Source organism: Nanorana parkeri, unplaced genomic scaffold (genome assembly GCF_000935625.1).
Source record: "Nanorana parkeri isolate BGI_ZX_2015 unplaced genomic scaffold, ASM93562v1 scaffold711, whole genome shotgun sequence".
NCBI classification, from domain to species: Eukaryota; Metazoa; Chordata; class Amphibia; order Anura; family Dicroglossidae; genus Nanorana; species Nanorana parkeri.
The window spans coordinates 17,452-36,687 of NW_017306979.1; the positions used below are offsets into that span (position 1 = coordinate 17,452).

The following is a 19,236-nucleotide window of genomic DNA, read 5'->3' on the forward strand; positions in this document are numbered from 1 at the left end:
TCCTGTTTGTTGAACTTATGTATGGTTCTCTGGGTATTGGATCCTTTTGATCCTGGTAAGAATATTCCTTTTTCCATTTCAACTCACTGGGTCCTGGTTGCCATCACTTCTAGGGGGGGAGGAGGGTGTTATGAGTTGAAGACCGTTTCCTGTCTCTTACACCGGAATAGAGTGGTGTTACCGTGTTTACCATCCTTCCTACTGTGATTGTTGTATTCTACCTCAAGAGAAAAATTTCACTTCACTATTTAGTTGTTTGTGCTGTGCGTGTTTACCTCACTTTCAATAGAAGTCTACATTTTTCCAAGCTTCCTAGAAGAGGCCTCCCAGGCTCTGAGGCCATTTATTTGGGTAGACCTAGCCACTTGCATGTTGCCCGAGGACCTCTCATATAAGGGAAATTTATGTATCCAGTTTTGCAGTTCACGTGTCTTACAGTCAGTATGTGCTGTTCCTGACTTCAGGGAATTGTTCAGTTTTTCCACCCCTCAGTAGACACTGCTTTGGGAAGTCCCAATGGTCACAGATTAAAGATCTCTGCTGTGTCTTTCAATGAATGGAAGAGAAAATAAGATTTTTGTACCCACTGTAAAATCCTTTTGTCTGTGTTCATTGAAGCAGGTGGGCATTTTTTAAAAAGTCCAAAGACTAAATTTGGGGTCCAATCTACTTGTCTCTCATGACAATCTACTTGTCATGATACATAAAATAATTTTAACCAAAACCATATTTAAAGCGACATTAAACCTTCAGGGTTTTTTTTTTATCTTCTTTATGGGGGCCAGACTTGCTAAAAAACCCCATTCTTTTATTTTTTTAATCTTTTTTTTATTATTATGTCCTCGTTCTCTAGTGGTATCCAGACCGCTTGCACCACTACCCCTGTACGGGTGCCTCCATCAGCTAACAGGCTGCTATACAAGTGATCTGGGCAGCTGGAACCCACCCAGATCACTTGTACAAAATGAGCTACGGCTTCCCTGCTCTACATTTAGCCCTGCTTGCCGGAAGCGGGGCTAAATGTAGAGGGGAAAAAACACCCGCCCAGCTCCTGGAACTACATCCACACCCCTGTTGAAGGACACGGCACCCACCCCTCTAGATGTTTTGTCTGTGACCAGTTGTTTTCTATGTACTGCTTTGGGACCTTAACTAGTCCCTAACAGATTGAGGGCTGTGCTTTGTTTGGCTAGTGCCTATTACTGGCGTCTATCTTTCCAATGTTAATGACATCCTCTCAAACAGTTGTCATTGGAACAAGTGTTTGTACTGGAAGATTTCTCTTTCTTTTTATTCCTTTCTGGGCACAAATTTTGAGTCTACCCTCGCTTGCATTCCTGGTAAAGTTGGTGATCAGAACTGTTAGAACATAAATCTCCCTAACAGGGACAGACGGCAATAAAAACCTGATGGTTGTAACCCTTTTCTACTCTCCTTGTTACACAGTACTAGAGGTTGAATAAAGACACAGGTCCATGAAGTTCAACCTTTGTGTGTCTTGTGTGTGTTGTGCATTCATGTGTGTATATGAATCCCTGCGTGGTCTTAGTTTTTAAAGAGTACCTGTACCCCTGTATGTTTCAGTCTCTGGGGACGCTATCTAATTGATTTTTGAATGATTTCACTACTCTCTGCTAATACCACAGCTTGGGGCAGAGAGTTCCAAAATGTAACCACTCTAAATGAAAAGAAGCCCCTACGCCATTTGTGATTAAATCTTTTCTCCACCAATTTTAGGTAGTGGCCTCTAGTCTTTGTTAAGGAGTTTACAGTAAAAGGTTTATTGCTTGTGTTGCCCTCTCCACTACACATTTTGTACAACAAAATCATGTCCCCTCTCAATCTTCTCACTTCCAGCGTGAACAAATTTAAATTTAGCAACCTTGTCTCATAGCTTTGGTCCCCCAGCCCCTTAATTAGTTTAGTTGCCCTTCTCTGGACTCTCTAGCTCCAGGACATCCTTTCTGTGGATTGGTGACCAATATTGAACCGCATACTCAAGATGTGGCCAAACCAGTGATCTATAAAAGTGGCAAAATGATTGCTCTCTACAGTACATTCCCTTTTTAATGCATGGCAGTACTCTGCTAGCTTTGTTTGCCGCAGCCTGGCATTGCATGCTTAATCTGTGGTCTACTATAACCCCCAAATGTTTTCCATTTGTGACCTACCTAGTCGAGTTCCCATTAATGTGAATTCCGCTTGCCTATTTTTAACCCCAAAATGCAGTACTTTGCATTTTTCAACATTAAACCTCATCTGCCATATAGTTGCCAACTCCACTATTTTGTCCAGGTCCTCCTGTAATGTTATGTCTAAGCCTGTGTCTATTATTACCCTCCCAATTTTCGTATCATCTGCAAACACAGAAACATGGCTATTAACACCCTCCCCAATATCATTAGTAAACAGATTAAACAGCATTGGGCCTAGCACAGAACCCTGGGGCCATGCCCCTCTCGACCTTAGACCAATCTGAGAGAGCCATTTATTAATACTCTCTGGACATGCTCCTGTAGCCAGTTCTCTATCCATGTGCACACCATTTCATCTATGCCCATAGATTTAATCTTGTGTGTTTGGCGGTACTGTGTAAAATGTTTTTGCAAAATTCAGGTACACCACTTCCACTGGCCTTCCTCTATCCAGATCTCTACTCACCTCTTCGCAGAATGTTAGTAGGTTGGTCTGACAAGAAACGGTCCTTCCTAAATCCATGCTGATTATCACTTATTATACCATTTGCCATGAACAAAATCCACTAAATAGTCCTTTATCATTCCCTCAAACAGTTTGCAAACTATTGATGTTAGACTGACTGGTCTATAGTTCCCCGGCTGGCATCTTGAACCTTTTTTGAATATTGGTTCTACCGTAACTTTACGCCAATCACTTGGTACCCTTCCATTCAGCATGGAGTCCTCGTAAATGAGGAATAACGGTTTCGCTATAAACTGGCTGAGCTCTTTAAGTACCCTAGGGTGCAGGTTATCTGGTCCTAACTATTTGCATTAAGTTTTTCAAGTCTTTGTTGAACCGTGGCTACTGTCAACCACTGCGGTATCTTGCGCACTAAACTAAGGAGAAAAATGAATTTAATACCTTCACCTTCTCTGTCGTTTGTGATTAATCTCCCATTCTCATCTTTTATTGAGCCTACCTGCTCTTTTCTTAAATTTTTTTACTGTTTATGTATTGGAAGAATTTTGGGGGGGTTTTCTCAGACTGTAGCGATATGCTTTTCATAATCTATTTTAGCTGCCAGGATTTCATGTTTACTTATCTTATTGCATTCCTTGTAGCCCTGGAATGCCAATGTAGTCCCCTCCCTCTTATATTTTTCGGGTGAGCACTCGATCTTTTATGTTACCCAATGGTATGGACTTGGTAATCGCATTATGCAATGTATTCTTAAAACAATCCCACTTCTCGTCAGTGTTCATTGTTGGAAATAATTTGTCCCATTTATTGTCATATACCAGATGACGCAGCTTATCAAAATTTGCTTTTTTGAATTTTAGCGTTCTTGTCAAACCAACACACTTCTCTTTTCTGTACCCAACATTATAACTAATCGCCCTGTGATCACTAATACCCAATGTATCCCTAATCTCGATGTCTGCAACTAGGTCTGCATTATTGGAAATTAATCTAGTATAGCATTCTTCCTGGTTGGGACATCAACCATCTAGTCCATGAAATTGTCCCGCAACAAGTTTAGGAAACTGCCAACCTTTATAGAATGAGTCAATGAGACCAATCAATGTCTGGATAATTTAAGTCACCCATTATACCATTTCCCTGCTGCACAGCTATTTCTATTTGGGAATGTAGGTGAGCCTCCTCCTCACTTATTTATGGGGGTTTATTACACACACCCACAATTAGTTTACAACTAGCTTCAATCTTGTCTAGTTCTAACCACAAAGACTCAACAACATCGCAACTCTGTTGAGAGGTCATCTCATATGTGCACAGTTAGCTTGTTTTTCACATTCATGCATACCCCTATCCCCCTTCTACCAACCCTGTCCCTCCTGAACAGGCTGTACCCTTTTACATTAGTTGCCCAGTCATGTCTATGAATGTTGTACCCCTTTACATTAGTTGCCCACTATCCATATTTAATCTTTTGCCTTCTCTACTGTAGACCCCTGGAGTTATTTGTTTGGATTGCAAAAATATGTGACGGGGGGTCTACCAAATGGGGCTCACTCTTTCTAAACCTAAAAAAATTTGAAGTACCACTTAAAATGGTTTTCATTTTGCAATGTAACATAGAGCAGTGTTTGATAAATTCAGGCCTGAGTTGCCAACGCATTAAATTTTTTAATCTGCATTTACCAGCTCTCTGATTGGTGATGGCGGGAGTACGTCCAAGCTAGGATCCATGCCCGTTGCAAACCCACCATCTGGCATTGGGGGCCGAAAACCCTGGCATGAAGATATAACCCAGGACCTCAGAAACCATCTTGTTCACAAACTGTAAGTAGTAAATGGATTTATTTTTTTGCTTGTTAAAATTGTGTAAAATGATTGCATCATTAAAAGTATAATCAAAGCATTAAGGCTTCATGCACACACAACGCAAGAGCAAAATTGTATATTGAGAGCAAATTTGTATATTGCGTGCTTCCCCGAAAATAAGACACGAGGAGGCATCGGCTTATGCGACTGCTCCCTCCGGTGCCGCCTCGCTTCCTCTAGCACTGGCTTTGTTGGCACCGCTGATTCTCTCCTGCCTCTCCCGCGGCCCTTCAAGTTCCCCCTTATGCCACCACCGGCCCTGGGAATGGTCACAACTAGGTCTTATTTTCGGGGTAGGTCTTATATTTTAGCAATTCCCAAAAATAGTACTAGGTCTTATTTTCGGGATAGGTCTTATTTTCGGGGAAACAGGGTATATGCAATCCCAGAATGCATCATTCGTAATAGTAATTTTAATGAACTGTACGTGCGTGTATGCGCATTAAAATACGCAGAAATACGCTGCCCGGACATCTCGGGTACATTCTGTTTTTGCGCATTTTTACGCTACGCAAATATATGGCTCCATAGGCAGCTATGTGTACGGAGCCATTTATTTGCATATGGGACAATACGTGCATATACACAGCGTATTGTACGACAGTATGAATGAGGCCTTAGCCTAAAACACAAACATAGTTACATGGGCCAATTTTTATTTTAAAACTAGAGAAGGCTATAAGGTTATTCACCTTTAATAAATATAACCTTGAAATCCCAGTGTGAGGCTTACACACTTCCAGTCACCATCACTACAACAATACCGATACAAAATCGCTTAGGTTGCTGCACTGCATTCCCTTTTTGGAGAATAAATATTGCCTCCATGTTACCTGTAAAAGTTTGAAAACACCTTTTTTTTAGCTACCCTGTTTCCCCAAAAATAAGACCTACCCTAAAATTAAGCCCTAGTGCCATTTTTGGGAATTGCTAAAATATAAGACAGTGTCTTATTTTCGGGGAAACACGGTAGTATTAGCTCACCAGTGCACAAATTCAACTCCTGGACCACTGGGGTATAAACTAAGCAGTTTTTCATGCTCTGAGTTATTCTGTTAGCAACCAGAAGTGGTAAGATAATCCCCATACCAACCCCAGAGTGCAATCACAATATGCAGGCTTTATGGGCTTAACTGGTCTAACAGATGTATATGGAAAATGTCTGCAGTCTACTGGCAGAGCAGTGTATCCATTTAGAATTGGACAACTTTTTTCTGTAAATGTTTTGTTTCACCCGCTTATGAAGACTAACTGTACATGCAACGTTAATGTTAAGATTATCTGGTTTTCTCCCAGCATTTATGGGGAACGCATCAGCTGACCTCTGGATATACGCCCTGCCTCTAGGAGGCTGAACACTAGGCAAATCAAAGGCACAATTGACTGTACCCCTGGGCACAGTGACTAAGTCCAGTTTAGCTTAGCGTATTGCCCTTAGGAGGTAGGATATATTTATCCAGTTGTGCCCAATCAAAACACTGAAAAATGATAAAGGATCATCTACAAACAGCTGCTGGAAGGAAATCTGTTAGAAGTTGCGCACCCTGTCATACCGAGCCCCAGAATTTGATTTTGTACTGTACTCATAAAATCCTTTTCTCCAGTAGCTCAGAGCACAGATTCAGCCTATTTTTCTCTTCCGTTCAATGATGGACACTATGTAGAGATCATAGATCTATAACCACAAGGTATTGCGCCACCTACAAGAAAAGGACGCTAGGCACAAAAGAAAAAACAGCCTCTGCTGGTGGCCAGCCCCCAACCTGTTGACCAGCCTCCAGTTTTTTGCCTAGTGTCAGTAGTAAGGACCTGCAAGTCTTTCCTGGGATTCTTTTTCCTTTTTTTTAAAAAAATTCTATGTTTTTTTAGTGACTCTTCAGGCAAGAGCCGGCTGAGGGGACGACGACATGCTTGATGATCTATAGATTCTTGTAGTCTTCCCCAGCCGGCCATCGAGCACATGCAGGCTCTCAACGCGGCAGGGTTGGCTGTGACTACTCTGGATCCTTAGAGTGGCCTGTGGTAGAATTCCTGGTGAGGTGCATATGTGGTTTCCGCTGCCCAGTCGCACCCAGGTTGGCAGCTCCCGGGCTACGGCTAGTGGCAATCCAGGTGCCTCTGCAAACCTCTTGTCGACTCAGCCTTGCTTAGACTTTATAGTGGCAGCGCAACCGCGTTCTCAATGGGGCTGCGCCGCCTCCCTATTCTTTGGCAATCCTGTTCTTTTAGCCCGCATGCTGAACTTACCTTCTCTCCTCGGGGACACTGCTGGTGCCCTGCTGTTTGCTGTCTTGCTGTCTGGACATGTGGTGGCTTCCCTTTTACCTGTTGCGGTTTTGGGGAGTGCCAGATGGCTGCACATGTCTGGGTGGGCATTTTCTGTCTGCCATGGACCGTAGGGGAAAAGGTTTCGGCAGTGCTGTATAGGGGTGCAGTCTAAACTGTGAGGGTATTCCCCACTTCCCCTTGCCTGCCATCTGTACTTCTGCATTGCTGCCCCAGTTGCCTTTGCCACCTTCAGGCCCTTCTGTGGGGACCGCATGCATGCTGGGTACAGCGCTTTCCTTTTGGAGCCTTTTTGTCTGCCATAGAGGGCTTTGTGTCCCTCATAGTGTGATCTGTTGCAGAAATCCTTCTTGAAGCACCCACTCCGCCGCCTTCCCCTGCTCCCTCGGTAGAGTCAGGGGTGGAAGATGAGACCTTGGCGGCGTTGGATCTGCCTGTCTCCAGGGATTCCTCACAGGATGGGTCTGACAGTGATGATGAGATGTCAGCTTCGCTCTTTATTCAGCAGCGGGAGTTGGTTTCTGCGCTTATCGCACAGTCAGGGAAATATAAAAAAAATTGAGGATGTTCCCAACTCCTCAGGGGCTCCTCCAGTTATATTTGGGATGCATAAGCTTCGCCGCTCGATCAGAACGTTTCCGTACATTCCCTTCCTTTTTATGATTTTATCTACAAGGAACCACAAAGTCTTTTTCGGTACCTAAGCTCCCTTTCCCTTGAGTTGTTCCTAAAGAAGTGGTCCTCGCTGCCGGTTTTGCATCTTAATACAGCCATTCCCGCGGAGGAGTACCCGTCTTTTAGGGATCCTACAGATAGGAAGGCAGAAGCTACTTTGAGGACCTTGTACACTGTCGCTGGAGTCCAAATGCATCCAGTTTTGGCTTTCCTTTTGGCCTCCCAGACCTTTACAGAGTGGGCCATGTTGTTGCACCAGGGCCCAGGTAACAAACAAGTTCCGACTGCTTATGTGCAGAGCAAGCAAGTGCAGACTGTCAAATTGGCAGAGCATTTGGTTTTAAAATATGCTTGCAACGCTGTGCTGGATGCTGGGCAGTTCTCTTAAACTGTCTATTTCAACAATTATCCTTTGCAGACTGTTATGGCTTAAGTGCTGGTCGGCTGATCAGACCTCTAAAAAGGCTCTTCTTCAATTGCCATTTACAGGGGTTTGCCCTATTTGGGACTACTTTGGATGAGATTATCGAGAAGCTTTTCTGCCTCCAGCCAGTAGATCCGGGGATCGGCGTAAAAATTCTTGTCTGTCTTTTCAGCCCTCCACTTTCACAGACTAAGGTGGCAAGACTTCCAAGCCCCCTACCATCTATAATTCCTAGCGTCCCTGGCAGTCCAAGTTGTCCACGCATGCTGGAAAGCCCTCTTACGCATGAGGGTCGGCCCCCACTCTTGTGGCTCAGGATGGGCGGTGGGGTCTTTGGTAGGAGTTAACACACTGTTGCTTTTCTCATTTCAGACACCAGGGCATACAAACTGGTGTCTTCCAGTTAAAATGTAGAATTTCTGTCCCGGCCTGGGGGCAGATTTTTGCTTCATATATGCATCTTCTTCAGCAGCCGTTTGCGGGTCTGCGCCAAGCCGTTGCTGATCTGTTGGCCCAGTGGGTGGTTGTCCCAGTGCCTCCCTCAGAGAGAATCAAAGGGTTTTATCCAAATCTATTAACTGTTCCCAAACAGGAAGGTGTTCGGCCCATTTTTGAGGGTCCGCAAGTTACGTCTGTGGTGGCGTCTCTTCACCAGGGGGATCTTTTCGCTTCCATCGGCATCAAGGACCCATATCTCCATGTGCCGATTGCCGCTCACATTAGTGCTTCATGTTGGAGGAGGACCTCTTCTTCAAGGGTGTTCACCAAGGATCTGGCCCCTGTGCTGGTCTTAATGCGGTGCAGGGGGATTTTGATCTGGAGGGGATTCTGGACTATCTTCTGTTGCGAGTTGAAAGAACAGCAACAGTCAGGTGACTTCTGACCCCAAGATTTCAACTTGGATACCTCTACTTTTGGGACTTTTTCCTTTCAATGACACCCCCTCTCTTCCCTTCTCAAGTCTTATACTCATTTAGCCTTGATCTTCCGAAATCTTCACAGTGTTCGGTTGGCATCCACACTGCTGTAGAAGTCTCCCAGCTGGGGCTTTTCTTGCAATAAGATTTCCAATTATTTCTACAGAGAAGCTGTTTATTATGCAGTTCAAACGTGGATGGCCTCCTGTAGGAATAATTGTAGATTCTTTTGCCCATGTATGGAAGAGTAGTCCATCTAGAGGACTTTGGTAGGAGAAGCTTCCAACAGGCCACTAAACCTCTTGGAGAAGCAAGAAGAGGTTTCAGGGGGTCGGGCCATAGGGGGTCATTTAAAATGAGAACAAATGTACTTTTTGCAGGAAAAAAAACCTTGTATGGGTACCCCCCATTTGTTATATCAGAACACAGATCTTCACCACACTGCCCATCTACCGACTACACCGGGTAGTGTTTACATCAGTCTGTCCTTTTTGGTTTATAATTTGGTGTGGTCAACTACATTTAATAGAAATGACTGCGTAAAATGTAAATTGGTTATCTGGCTCCTTTGCGGTTATTGTATTCATTTGCTATAAGTAGTGTTTCATTGTACCACTTCTTAGATGTAAGAATTGGGAGTAGCATTATTTCTCCCCAGTAAACCTAAGTTCCAAAACCTTTCTCTTTTTATATGTACTAGTGTTCAAGCCATATTCCCAACACCTGACCCAGCAGCGCTAAAAGACCGACGTATGGAGAATCTTGTAGCATATGCTCGAAAAGTGGAAGGCGACATGTATGAATCTGCTAATAGCAGGGTAAGCACTACAGAGTTGTTTTTTTTGCTGAAGTTTTTTTTGTTTTTGGTTGAATGGCACTATACATTTTGTTTCCTTTTGTCCTGATTTCCATGTCCTATATTTATGGTTTTATTAGTTACTGTAATTCTAAGAGAGAATGCATTATCCTGGTCTTGTCTTAGAAACTTTTTTTACTTCAGTAATCTAATCATGTACAAGTATGGTATTTTTCTCCCCATTGACCATAATTGGGTATTCAAAATGAGCAAAGCGTCCCCTTATTTGCTAAGCCATGATTTCCAGGATGGAGCTGCAGACTGCTGTGGGCGTGAGTAGAAGATCAGATCAGTAACCACTTCTAAATGGTGACTGATCAAGTCATGGGCATGATTAACCTTTTCACTGCAGGTTACAGCAGGGCAGTGAGTGTTTGAAAAGAAGCCCACTACCTTAGGGTTGTCTTCTTTATTCATGCTCACGCATGGTGTGTTTTCATGATGATCCAGGTTGCTATACTGGTGCCTGATCAGATGTACATGTCAATGGGCCTCCTTCGTGCAAGAGAAGTGAGAGAGCAGAAGGATAGATGAACCCATCAGTGTGCTACCTCTCCTTTTACTGTCCAGTCACAGGGTGGGGAGGAGACCTGTGAGTGAAAGTGAAACAGCAGGAGAGAAATATCCGGTCCCCCATCTGCCTGGCAGGATGGGGCTTTGTGACAGAGCTCTGTAAATCTCACGACTGGATGGATAGAAATTCAAATTCTTTGATAGATTAAGCAACTCCCATATATTTATGTATTTTGTCACATAAGGATTTTGCTTTTATTTGCTTCATCTTGTCTAACCATTGCTTTTGTTCTTTGCAGGCGGAATACTACCATTTACTTGCAGAGAAAATCTATAAAATACAGAAGGAGTTGGAGGAAAAGCGGCGCAATAGGATGCAGAAACACCTTGTTCCTAGTGCTCCAGGCATGACTTCTACACCAGTTAACTTTGGCCTGGGTGTGCCCCCAACACAGTCAGTTGTATCTACAAGTAGGTTATCTCTCTACCCTCCCCCAATTCCTTTGTCTATTTTTGATGTCTATGAAAGTGGCCTTCATTTAATATGGCACCCCAATTGTAAAGTAGCAAGCAATACCTCTGCGCTGCAGTGGTGTCAATTTTTACTCCAACGGCAGGAATTTCCTGCCATTTCCTGCTTTGTTCCTGTCCCCCTGGCAGTTTTTATGTGTTGCTGCTCATATATTCATATGTTAACAATGGAAAGAGGACCCCCCTCATAATGATTGCAGCATCTAACGAATACATTTTCAGGCTTGTGTCGATGGGCAAAAACAGCACCCTTTCAAGTGCGTTCAGCCTACATTTGACAGCAAAATGTTTTTCCCAGCACACTCACCAGCCAGCATGCAAAAAAAACTTGTCTCACCACTAAGGTTAAAAACAGAGGTTTAGATACACGTCTTCTGCAGAATATGTGAAAGCCGCACAGCCTCGTCAAGGCAGCCTACATTTTGAGACGCTTTTCAGTCAGGTACATTTCACCTGCAGTTGACCTCCTTTTGACCTTAATTCAAACTGCATCCACCTGCTTCAAACTGCTTTTGGCTTCCCTGACTTGTATGATGAGAAAAGCAGTTCTGAAGCAAACCCAATACAGTGTACCATTTGCAAGAAACTGGGTAGACTGACAATTCAACCCTTTGACTCTACTGCCAACATGTTTAGATATTAATCTATGGGCTTTCTGCAAATTAACCTAATTCTGATGGCCACAAAATGCTGCCTCAGTGCTAGAACTCATCGGTCTCCCCTATGGGACTGTAAGGAAATATAGGATGGAGAGCAGTGGATGGTCCATGTCCATATATAGTAATGGGATTTCTGGCAGGATCATCAGGTTTTTTTCATTTATTTGCACTTCTAAAACAAAAATAATATGCTTCCGATAGTATATACTTAACAGAAAAAAAATGGAGCAAGTGTGAGAAATTGTGGGGGCTTACATACATTAAGTATTTTTTCACTTACCTTTGGCAGCAGTTTACACAACTTATGATGGGTCTACTTTAAGGGGATAGGTGTTTAACTAAATACTTGATGCCTCCCTAGTGTGCTTGAGATTGGGAGTACAGTGTCTCCGATCCCCATCTTACCATACATCTGGTATTGCTCTGACCTGTACTTGTAATTATCTAGGACTGAGCACTTTGAATTAATTTACTGCAAGAAAGTTATCAATAAACAATGAGACTCTTATTTACTGTCTTCCTCACTCAACATTTTGACTGCAAAAGCTGCATTAAGTCTTGTAACAGAAGGGGATGTGGATTTTATCTCTGGAGATGAAGTGTTGGAGTTGTATGCTTCTATATTCTGTGGAAGTAATAAGGTGGGGCTACTTCAGATCCAAACATTTAAGAGGCACTGGGATCTAAATGCTCATTAAAATATCCAAATGTGCACAGGTTTTCCAAACTAGCTCACAGGCTCTGATAAGGTAGCACTGACAGCACAACAGGCCTCCCTAAAGCTGGCCATACACCTTACAATTATCTGCAGATTTTCTGTGGTCAGATGGAGAAGGTGCAACAGATTCCTCCATCTACACTTAACTGTGTGGATGGAGTAATCTCCACCTTTTCCATCTGACCACAGAAAATCTGCAGATAATTGTAAGGTGTATGGGCACCTTTAGTAGAGTAATGGGAGAAGCTTAGAGTGTAAACATATATTGAATGGACACTGGAACAAACAGGTGAAAAAGTCCATAGAGTCTTTAATTATTCAATTGCAAAGGAAAATCAGCCAATGTGTTTTGGGGCAAACACTCTTCTTTCAGCGCTTCTTAAAATAATGGGGACTTAAAAAAAGAAAAAAAAACTCAAAAGGACTGAACCAAAGGAATCTCTTAATTGGTGTGGTATGGTTTCTCCTTTTGGACTGTAATTACAGTACATGAAGTGATGAGCAACAGTTGGGTGATCACTTTGTTTTGGCTTTCCAGTGCACTATATTTTATTTATATGTTTTCATTGATTTGTGACTGCAGTTTAAACACAGAACCTATTTTAGTAAATGGTTTCTACTGCTTTACTGTGTGCAGACGGTCCAGTACCTGATCCAAGCCTTCTGCGATCTGCTGTTCCAAACCAGATGATTAATACCATGTCAAGCCAACCAGGTAAGAACTTAACTGCTAAGATGTTAATGTTTTATACATTTTTTTATTTTATTTTACTGTGTCCACTTTGCTGCTTGTGGTTCAGTAAACAGTGTCACCCTGGCAGTGAAAGACTACTGGCTATTGCTCTGGGACTAACTGTCTAGCAGCTACATGATATCAGGTGCACGTTTGGAAACCCTCATACCTCATCTGTTTATAGGTTCTTTAAGACATGAGAACACAGGCACAATATTTTTTGTTAAAGGAGATGTATTGATTGTACATTACAGAAAGTTATTTCTGGAACCAGTGTGTTACCTTTTGTGAGTGTATATTGACAAATCAAATCCGCTAGAGCAGCGCTGTATTACTCCTTCCACTACCAGCCTGTCCCTTTTTATTGGCCACTCATTTATCAGTACTGTCAAATTACCACGCTGACCAAAAAGGAGCGCTTCTTACTTCCAGGACTTGGTCCCTGGCTCAGAAGCACTTCTTGGATTTCAAAGTTTTTATTGGTTTCCATAAGATAAAGCAAGTTTTAAAACAGATTTTAACATAGTCAAAAAGAAACAAAAAAACAAAATTCAATATTTCTCCGGTTGGCCTTGATTCCCCGCATCTCCCCACCCTTCAATGGACCATCAAAGCTATCACCAGAAGAGGACAAGGGGAAAACCAGTTATGTTATTAACCTTTGACTTTTGACTTGGCCCCTGCCCACATTTACCTCCAGGGGCTCACCCTTCCATTCACTCGATTCTAGTTTTGAGGGTGCGGGGCCTCACAATCTGGATATAGCTACTTTCACTGTATGGACACTTATGGAAAAACTTTTATGTACAAAAAGGAAAATTACAAACGGAAAAGAACAGACACAGAGGAGAAAAAAAAAAAAAGGGAGAGAAAGAAGAAAAAACAACATATTATATAAAGGCATAAATTATAGTTTCCTGGGTTCTGAGCAGCAGACCCTATATGCTTAAGCTAGGGCTTCGGAAATGATGCTATGTGCATTTGAAATCTCTTGGTATTTCAGCCATGGCTCCCATACTGCTTCAAATTCTGCGTAGCTATCCTGCAAGATGCTATATAATTTCTCATGGATCATGATCCAGTTTACTTTAGATAGCTCTAGAGAGAATGGAACCTTTTCAGCTTTCCAGGACCGGGCTATTGATATCTTAGCCGCCAGGAAGAAAAAGGATGCAAGTTTGCCCTGCGTTCTGGAGATGTCCGGGATTGATTTATTTAGTAATACATACTGTGGATTTCTGGGAATATGGTCCCCGAGAATCCTCGAAAGCAGGGCAAACAGCCTGTTCCAGAGGGGTCGTAACCCTGGACACAGCCACCAGACATGTAACATAGTGCCTTTCTGTTTACAGCCCCTGAAACATAACTAAGTAATGCCTAGGCCCATGTTCGCCAATTTTGCTGGTACAAGGTACCATCGAGAGAAAACCTTGTAATTAGCTTCTAAGAGAAAGACATTTAATAGTCCCTTAGTTGATCTTTTAGAGCACTGCTGCTAATCTTCTAGGGGGAGTGGTGTACTTATTTCTGCCTCCCAAGCAACCATATAATCTGTTTTGGTAAATGATCCTAGTTGTGCATCATAGATCAGGGATGTTCCTCTACTTTGTCCCAACCCTCCTAGGCTCCATCGTTCATATTGTGTTCACAGCGGGGCTCCAGCCTCGGGAATATGTAGGGTGTGTAGGAAATGACTAATTTGACTAAATCTAAAATATTTAGAATAAGGCATCCTGAGAGTATTTAGGCAGTAGTGGTATGTGACTGGTTTATGGTCGTCTTATTGGTCAGCGCAGTCATGTGACTGCTGACCAATGAGCAGTCACCACTTACAAAGTTTTATGATCAGCATAGACTGTGGAGCTGTGAAGTGTTTTGTACAGATCGCTACACTTGGTAGGGAGGGGCATCACACAGATATGTGCAGCGGGGGGATGCTGTGAGTAAGCTAATTTTTTCAGTTTTTGTGAAAAGCAGAATCGACCCTTTAATGGCGGCCTCCTTTGAGGCAGTCCTTTTATGCTCAGTTTCACTCCTGGCCATTGCAGCTTAATATTCTGGGACAAACAGGTTCAGTCCCTGGTCCTTCCTATTCCCCTGTCCAGCAAGACCAGGCTTGCCCTGGCATAGTGGATCTCCAGCTCAGTGCTGATATTGAGGAGAATCCTTCCTCCTGATAGTCTGAAAGGTGCTCACGATGGACATAAATCTGTCAGGCTGGGGAGGAGTCCTGAAAAACTTCTTGGTTTAAGGTACCTGGTCATCAGAGGACTCCCGACCAACAATCTGATGATCCTTATTGCTTCCAGCTCATCCAGGAGGCTGCGGACAATGCATGTAGCCAAACTCCTGGCAGATTCACTGGTGGGCACTTTTGAGTTATTCCAGACCTTCTATCCCAAGGATTGGTATTCCATCCTGCTTCTTGGTTGCTGGCTTTAACAGCCTGGCTATTGAAGCTCAGGTCTTGGAGGACATAGGCCTTTCGGACACGGTCATCCTCATGTTCCTGAAAGCTTGGAAATCAACCTCTTACGCTGGGTTCACACCTAGGCATACGAAATATCCGCGTTTTGTGCCGCACGTTTTTACAGCGATTTGCAGTAAAAGAAACGCGCGAAAAACGCGCTTTTCCGAGGGCTATCCGGCTGTATCCTAATGGATACGCGCAGCAAATACGCCCCAAAGAAGCTCCTGTACTTCTTTGGGCGTAGGGCGTTTTGCAGCATGTTCCTACGCGCTGTAAAACGCCCAGGTGGGAACCATGCCCATAGGCAATCATTGGTTTTCACATGTTGAGCGTTTTACAGTGCGTAGGAACGCGCTGTAAAATGCCCAGGTGTGAACCAGGCCTTACTGTCACTCAGGCCCCTAAGCTGAAGGGTAAAAGGGTAAAGTTTCACCCCACCCCCCTTTCTGGCCAAGGCTCACTGTGCTAGAAGCATTAATGCTTCTTGGGTCTTTCAGCTTCAGGCTTCGATATTCCAGATCTGTAAGGCTGTCCTCTGCTGACACTTTTGCCAAGTTCTACCAAGGGGATGTTCAGGCCTCTGCAGATGACCGCTTCGGTTGCAAACAGGAACTGCAACAAAAGGGGCCTACAATAAAGAGAGTCCCCTCTTAATTGTAGCCCCCTTTTGTTGTTGTTCCTTGTTGAGAATGTTAGTTGCTTTCCTAAGCCTGCTAGCCATTGTTAAGCTGTGTTGCTTACCCCTATGTTGCCCTTATTTTTTACAACACATCCCACTACTTCCAGAATTAACTTCCTATGTCCTGCAATATACAATCTTTGAGTACATTACAGGACCTTCCCCTTTGTTTTCTGTAATCCACTCTTGTATTGCTCGCTACAAAACTGAGGCACGCTGGGAGTGGGAAAGGTTATACAGGGCTGTCCTTACAGCTTTGTTTTGTCAGGCTCACAGTAGCTGCATAATCTATTTTTTCCATAATTAACTTCCTGTGTCCTGTGATATCCTCCAAGATTTTAGATGTAAAACAAAAATGTATGTTTTTTACTTTATCTAAAATATGACCTATACAGAAAAATTGGGCCACCCATAATGGGCATTACCATGCATGCTCGACTGAACGCATTAATTCTAGGGCCATCTTACACCATTAAAGGAGAACTATGAGATGAGTGATTTTTCACTCATCCTCATAGTTCTAGCCAACCTGTGACAATGAAACTGTCACAGGTCGGCTCAGTAGATCGGGAAGTGAGCTCACTTCTCGATCCTGTCACTGCAGAGAGCCGTGACAGGGGAGGGACTGGATTCCCCCTCCCCTGTCCGATCCTCCAGCGCTGACTGGCGGAACGGGAGGGGGCGGGTACAGCTGGCTCTGCCTCTAGATAGGCAGAGCCAGCTGTCACTCACGCAGCTGGGTGGATCCAGACATAATTGTCGGGATCCGTTTCAGCTGTAGCTCGCGGTATACTGAGCTTTGGGTGATGGGAGGACGCTAGTTTGTGTCCTCCCGTTACCCTTAGAACTATGGGGGAAAGCCCTAACCCCATAGTTCTCCTTTAACAATAAATGTAAGGGCTATATAAAGGGTTTCAAATGTAGTGAAAGGTTAAAGTGAACCTGTGCCCATACTATACATAAAGTATTTTAAAACTCTGAGCCAGCAGTAAAAGCACCCTAAAACAAGATGTTTTTCAGCTCTGTAGCTATAGGCATTGTGAAGAAATGACTCTTCAAACGGAGGCAGTAAACACAAACGCTTTCAGCTGGCCACCTCAGTAAGCCTTCCGCTACAAGCTAGTGTTCGCTTTAGCGACCATGATCTTGTATCAGAACGGTCCCTAGATGGTCCCCTGTAAAATAATAGTGGTCATCAGCGGCTGTGACAGCTATTAACAAAAATTCTGTCCGGCGCTGCTTTTGGCCGCCGGCATCTGAGAGCTTCTCCTCCCCTCTGTTTCTCCTCCAATCCCTGGTGCAGGTACAGGTGAAGTAATTTCTGTGGAGATTAACATATTCTGAACAGAACTTCCAGTCCTGAGTATGGTCCCACTTAACAGGAACACTGTCTATGGGTTGGTCTTCTAGTTTAGCAAGGACCATTAGGCTGAAACATGTAGTGGGTGGTGCATTCATTTTCATGCCTGTAACATAAAACATGACATTACTTAGCAGTCTGTGAAATGAATTGTGGTTGAGGTAGAATCATTGGGTTTTTTTTTTTTTTAATTCCTGTTTCGTGGGGATGTTATGATGACAAATTGTAACATTAACACTCAGTTTTCTTTTTGGATATAGGAACGAACCAGTTTGGGCAGCCTGGTATGCCGTTGCAGTCAATGATCCAAAGACAGCAGACACCAATATCGCAGCAGACGGGACAGTCTACACCCATGAATCCGGTTAGTTAAGAGATAAAACAATAAAAATGTATATTTCAATTTGTTTTAATCAAATTGTCAAAATCGAAATGCAAAATAATGCATGTGGTGTTTCTGAAGTACTTTAGTTAACAAGTGAAGTGATCAGGTACCAGCCATGTTTGTGATGTGGAAAGGGAGAAAGTACAGTGGCTTGCTAAAGTATTCCCCCCCCCCTTGCCTTTTTCAAATTTTGTTGCATTACCACTTGGAATTAAAAGGTATTTTTATTTGGATTACATGTAATGGACATACACAAAATAGACCATAATGGTGAAGTAAAAATCAGGAAAATAACTTTAAAAAATAACGGAAAAGTGGTGCATTCATATGCATTCCCTCTATGCTATGCAGCCCTACATAAGATCCAGTGCAACCAATTACCTTCAGAAGTCGCATATTTATTTAAATAAAGACCACCTGTGTGCAATGTAAGTGTCACTTGATCTCCGTATATATACACCTGTTCTGAAAGGCCCCAGAGTCTGCAACACCACTGAGCAAGGGGCACCACCAAGCAAGCGGCACCATGAAGACTAAGGAGCTCTCAAAACAGATCAGGGACAAAGTTGTGGAGAAGTACAGATCCGGCTGGATTAGAAAAAAAAATGATCAAACTGTTAAAACATTTCAAGCAACACCATTAAATCTATTATTAAAAAATGTGAGGAATATGGCACCACAACAAATCTGCCAAGACAGGGCCGCCCACCAAAACTCACGGACCAGGCAAGGAGGGCATTAATCAGAGAGGCAACAAAGAGACCAAAGACAACCCAGAGGGAGCTGCAAAGCTCCACAGCAGAGATTAGAATATTTGTCCATAGGACCACTTTAAGCAGTACACTCTGCAGAGAGGTCCTTCATGGAAGAGTGGCCAGAAAAAAAAAAGCTGTTGCATACAGAAAAATCAACACTATTTCTGTTCGCCAGAAGGCATGTGGGAGACTCCCCAAACAAATGAAAGAAGATACTCCTGGTCAGATGAGACTAAAATTGAGCTTTTTGGCTTTCAAGGAAAACCCTGTCTGGCACAAACTCAAGACCCCTCATCACTCCAAGAACACCATCCCCACAGTGAAGCATGGTGGTGGCAGCATCATGCTGTGGGGATGTTTTTCATCGGCAGGACAATGACCCTAAGCATACTGCTAAAGCAACACTTGAGTCGCTTAAGGGAAAACATTTTAAATGTTTTTGAATGGCCTAGTCAAAGCCCAGACCTCAATCCAAATGAGAATCTGTCATGATTTAACAATTGCTCTCCACCAGCGAAACCCATCCAAATTAAAGGAGCTGGAGCAATTTTGCCTTTGAGAATGGGCAAAAATCTAAACTTTTGCAAGCCACTGTAGTGTTGAAAAATGGAAAAAAAAAACGCTTACAGCAGAAGTTCAATACATTTAAAGAATGTGAGCATGCTTGTTATTGCAGATAAGAGTTCCTATGTCTTTTCTGAAATAAAACTAACCTACCAGCCTGTTTGCAATCTTCTTTAGGATGTAC

General features: G+C 43.2%; 1 protein-coding gene across 1 annotated transcript in view; it reads left to right on the forward strand.

Moving 5' to 3' along the window:
* The window catches only part of EP300 (E1A binding protein p300), an 80,475-nt gene that overhangs the window by 13,401 nt on the left and 47,838 nt on the right, over positions 1-19,236 (forward strand). Inside the window, exons 6-10 of the mRNA XM_018563930.1 lie at positions 4,348-4,485; positions 9,530-9,647; positions 10,498-10,669; positions 12,744-12,821; positions 17,609-17,712. Of these exons, the coding sequence (XP_018419432.1) occupies positions 4,348-4,485; positions 9,530-9,647; positions 10,498-10,669; positions 12,744-12,821; positions 17,609-17,712 (610 nt within the window). The remainder of the gene's footprint in view (positions 1-4,347; positions 4,486-9,529; positions 9,648-10,497; positions 10,670-12,743; positions 12,822-17,608; positions 17,713-19,236) is intronic.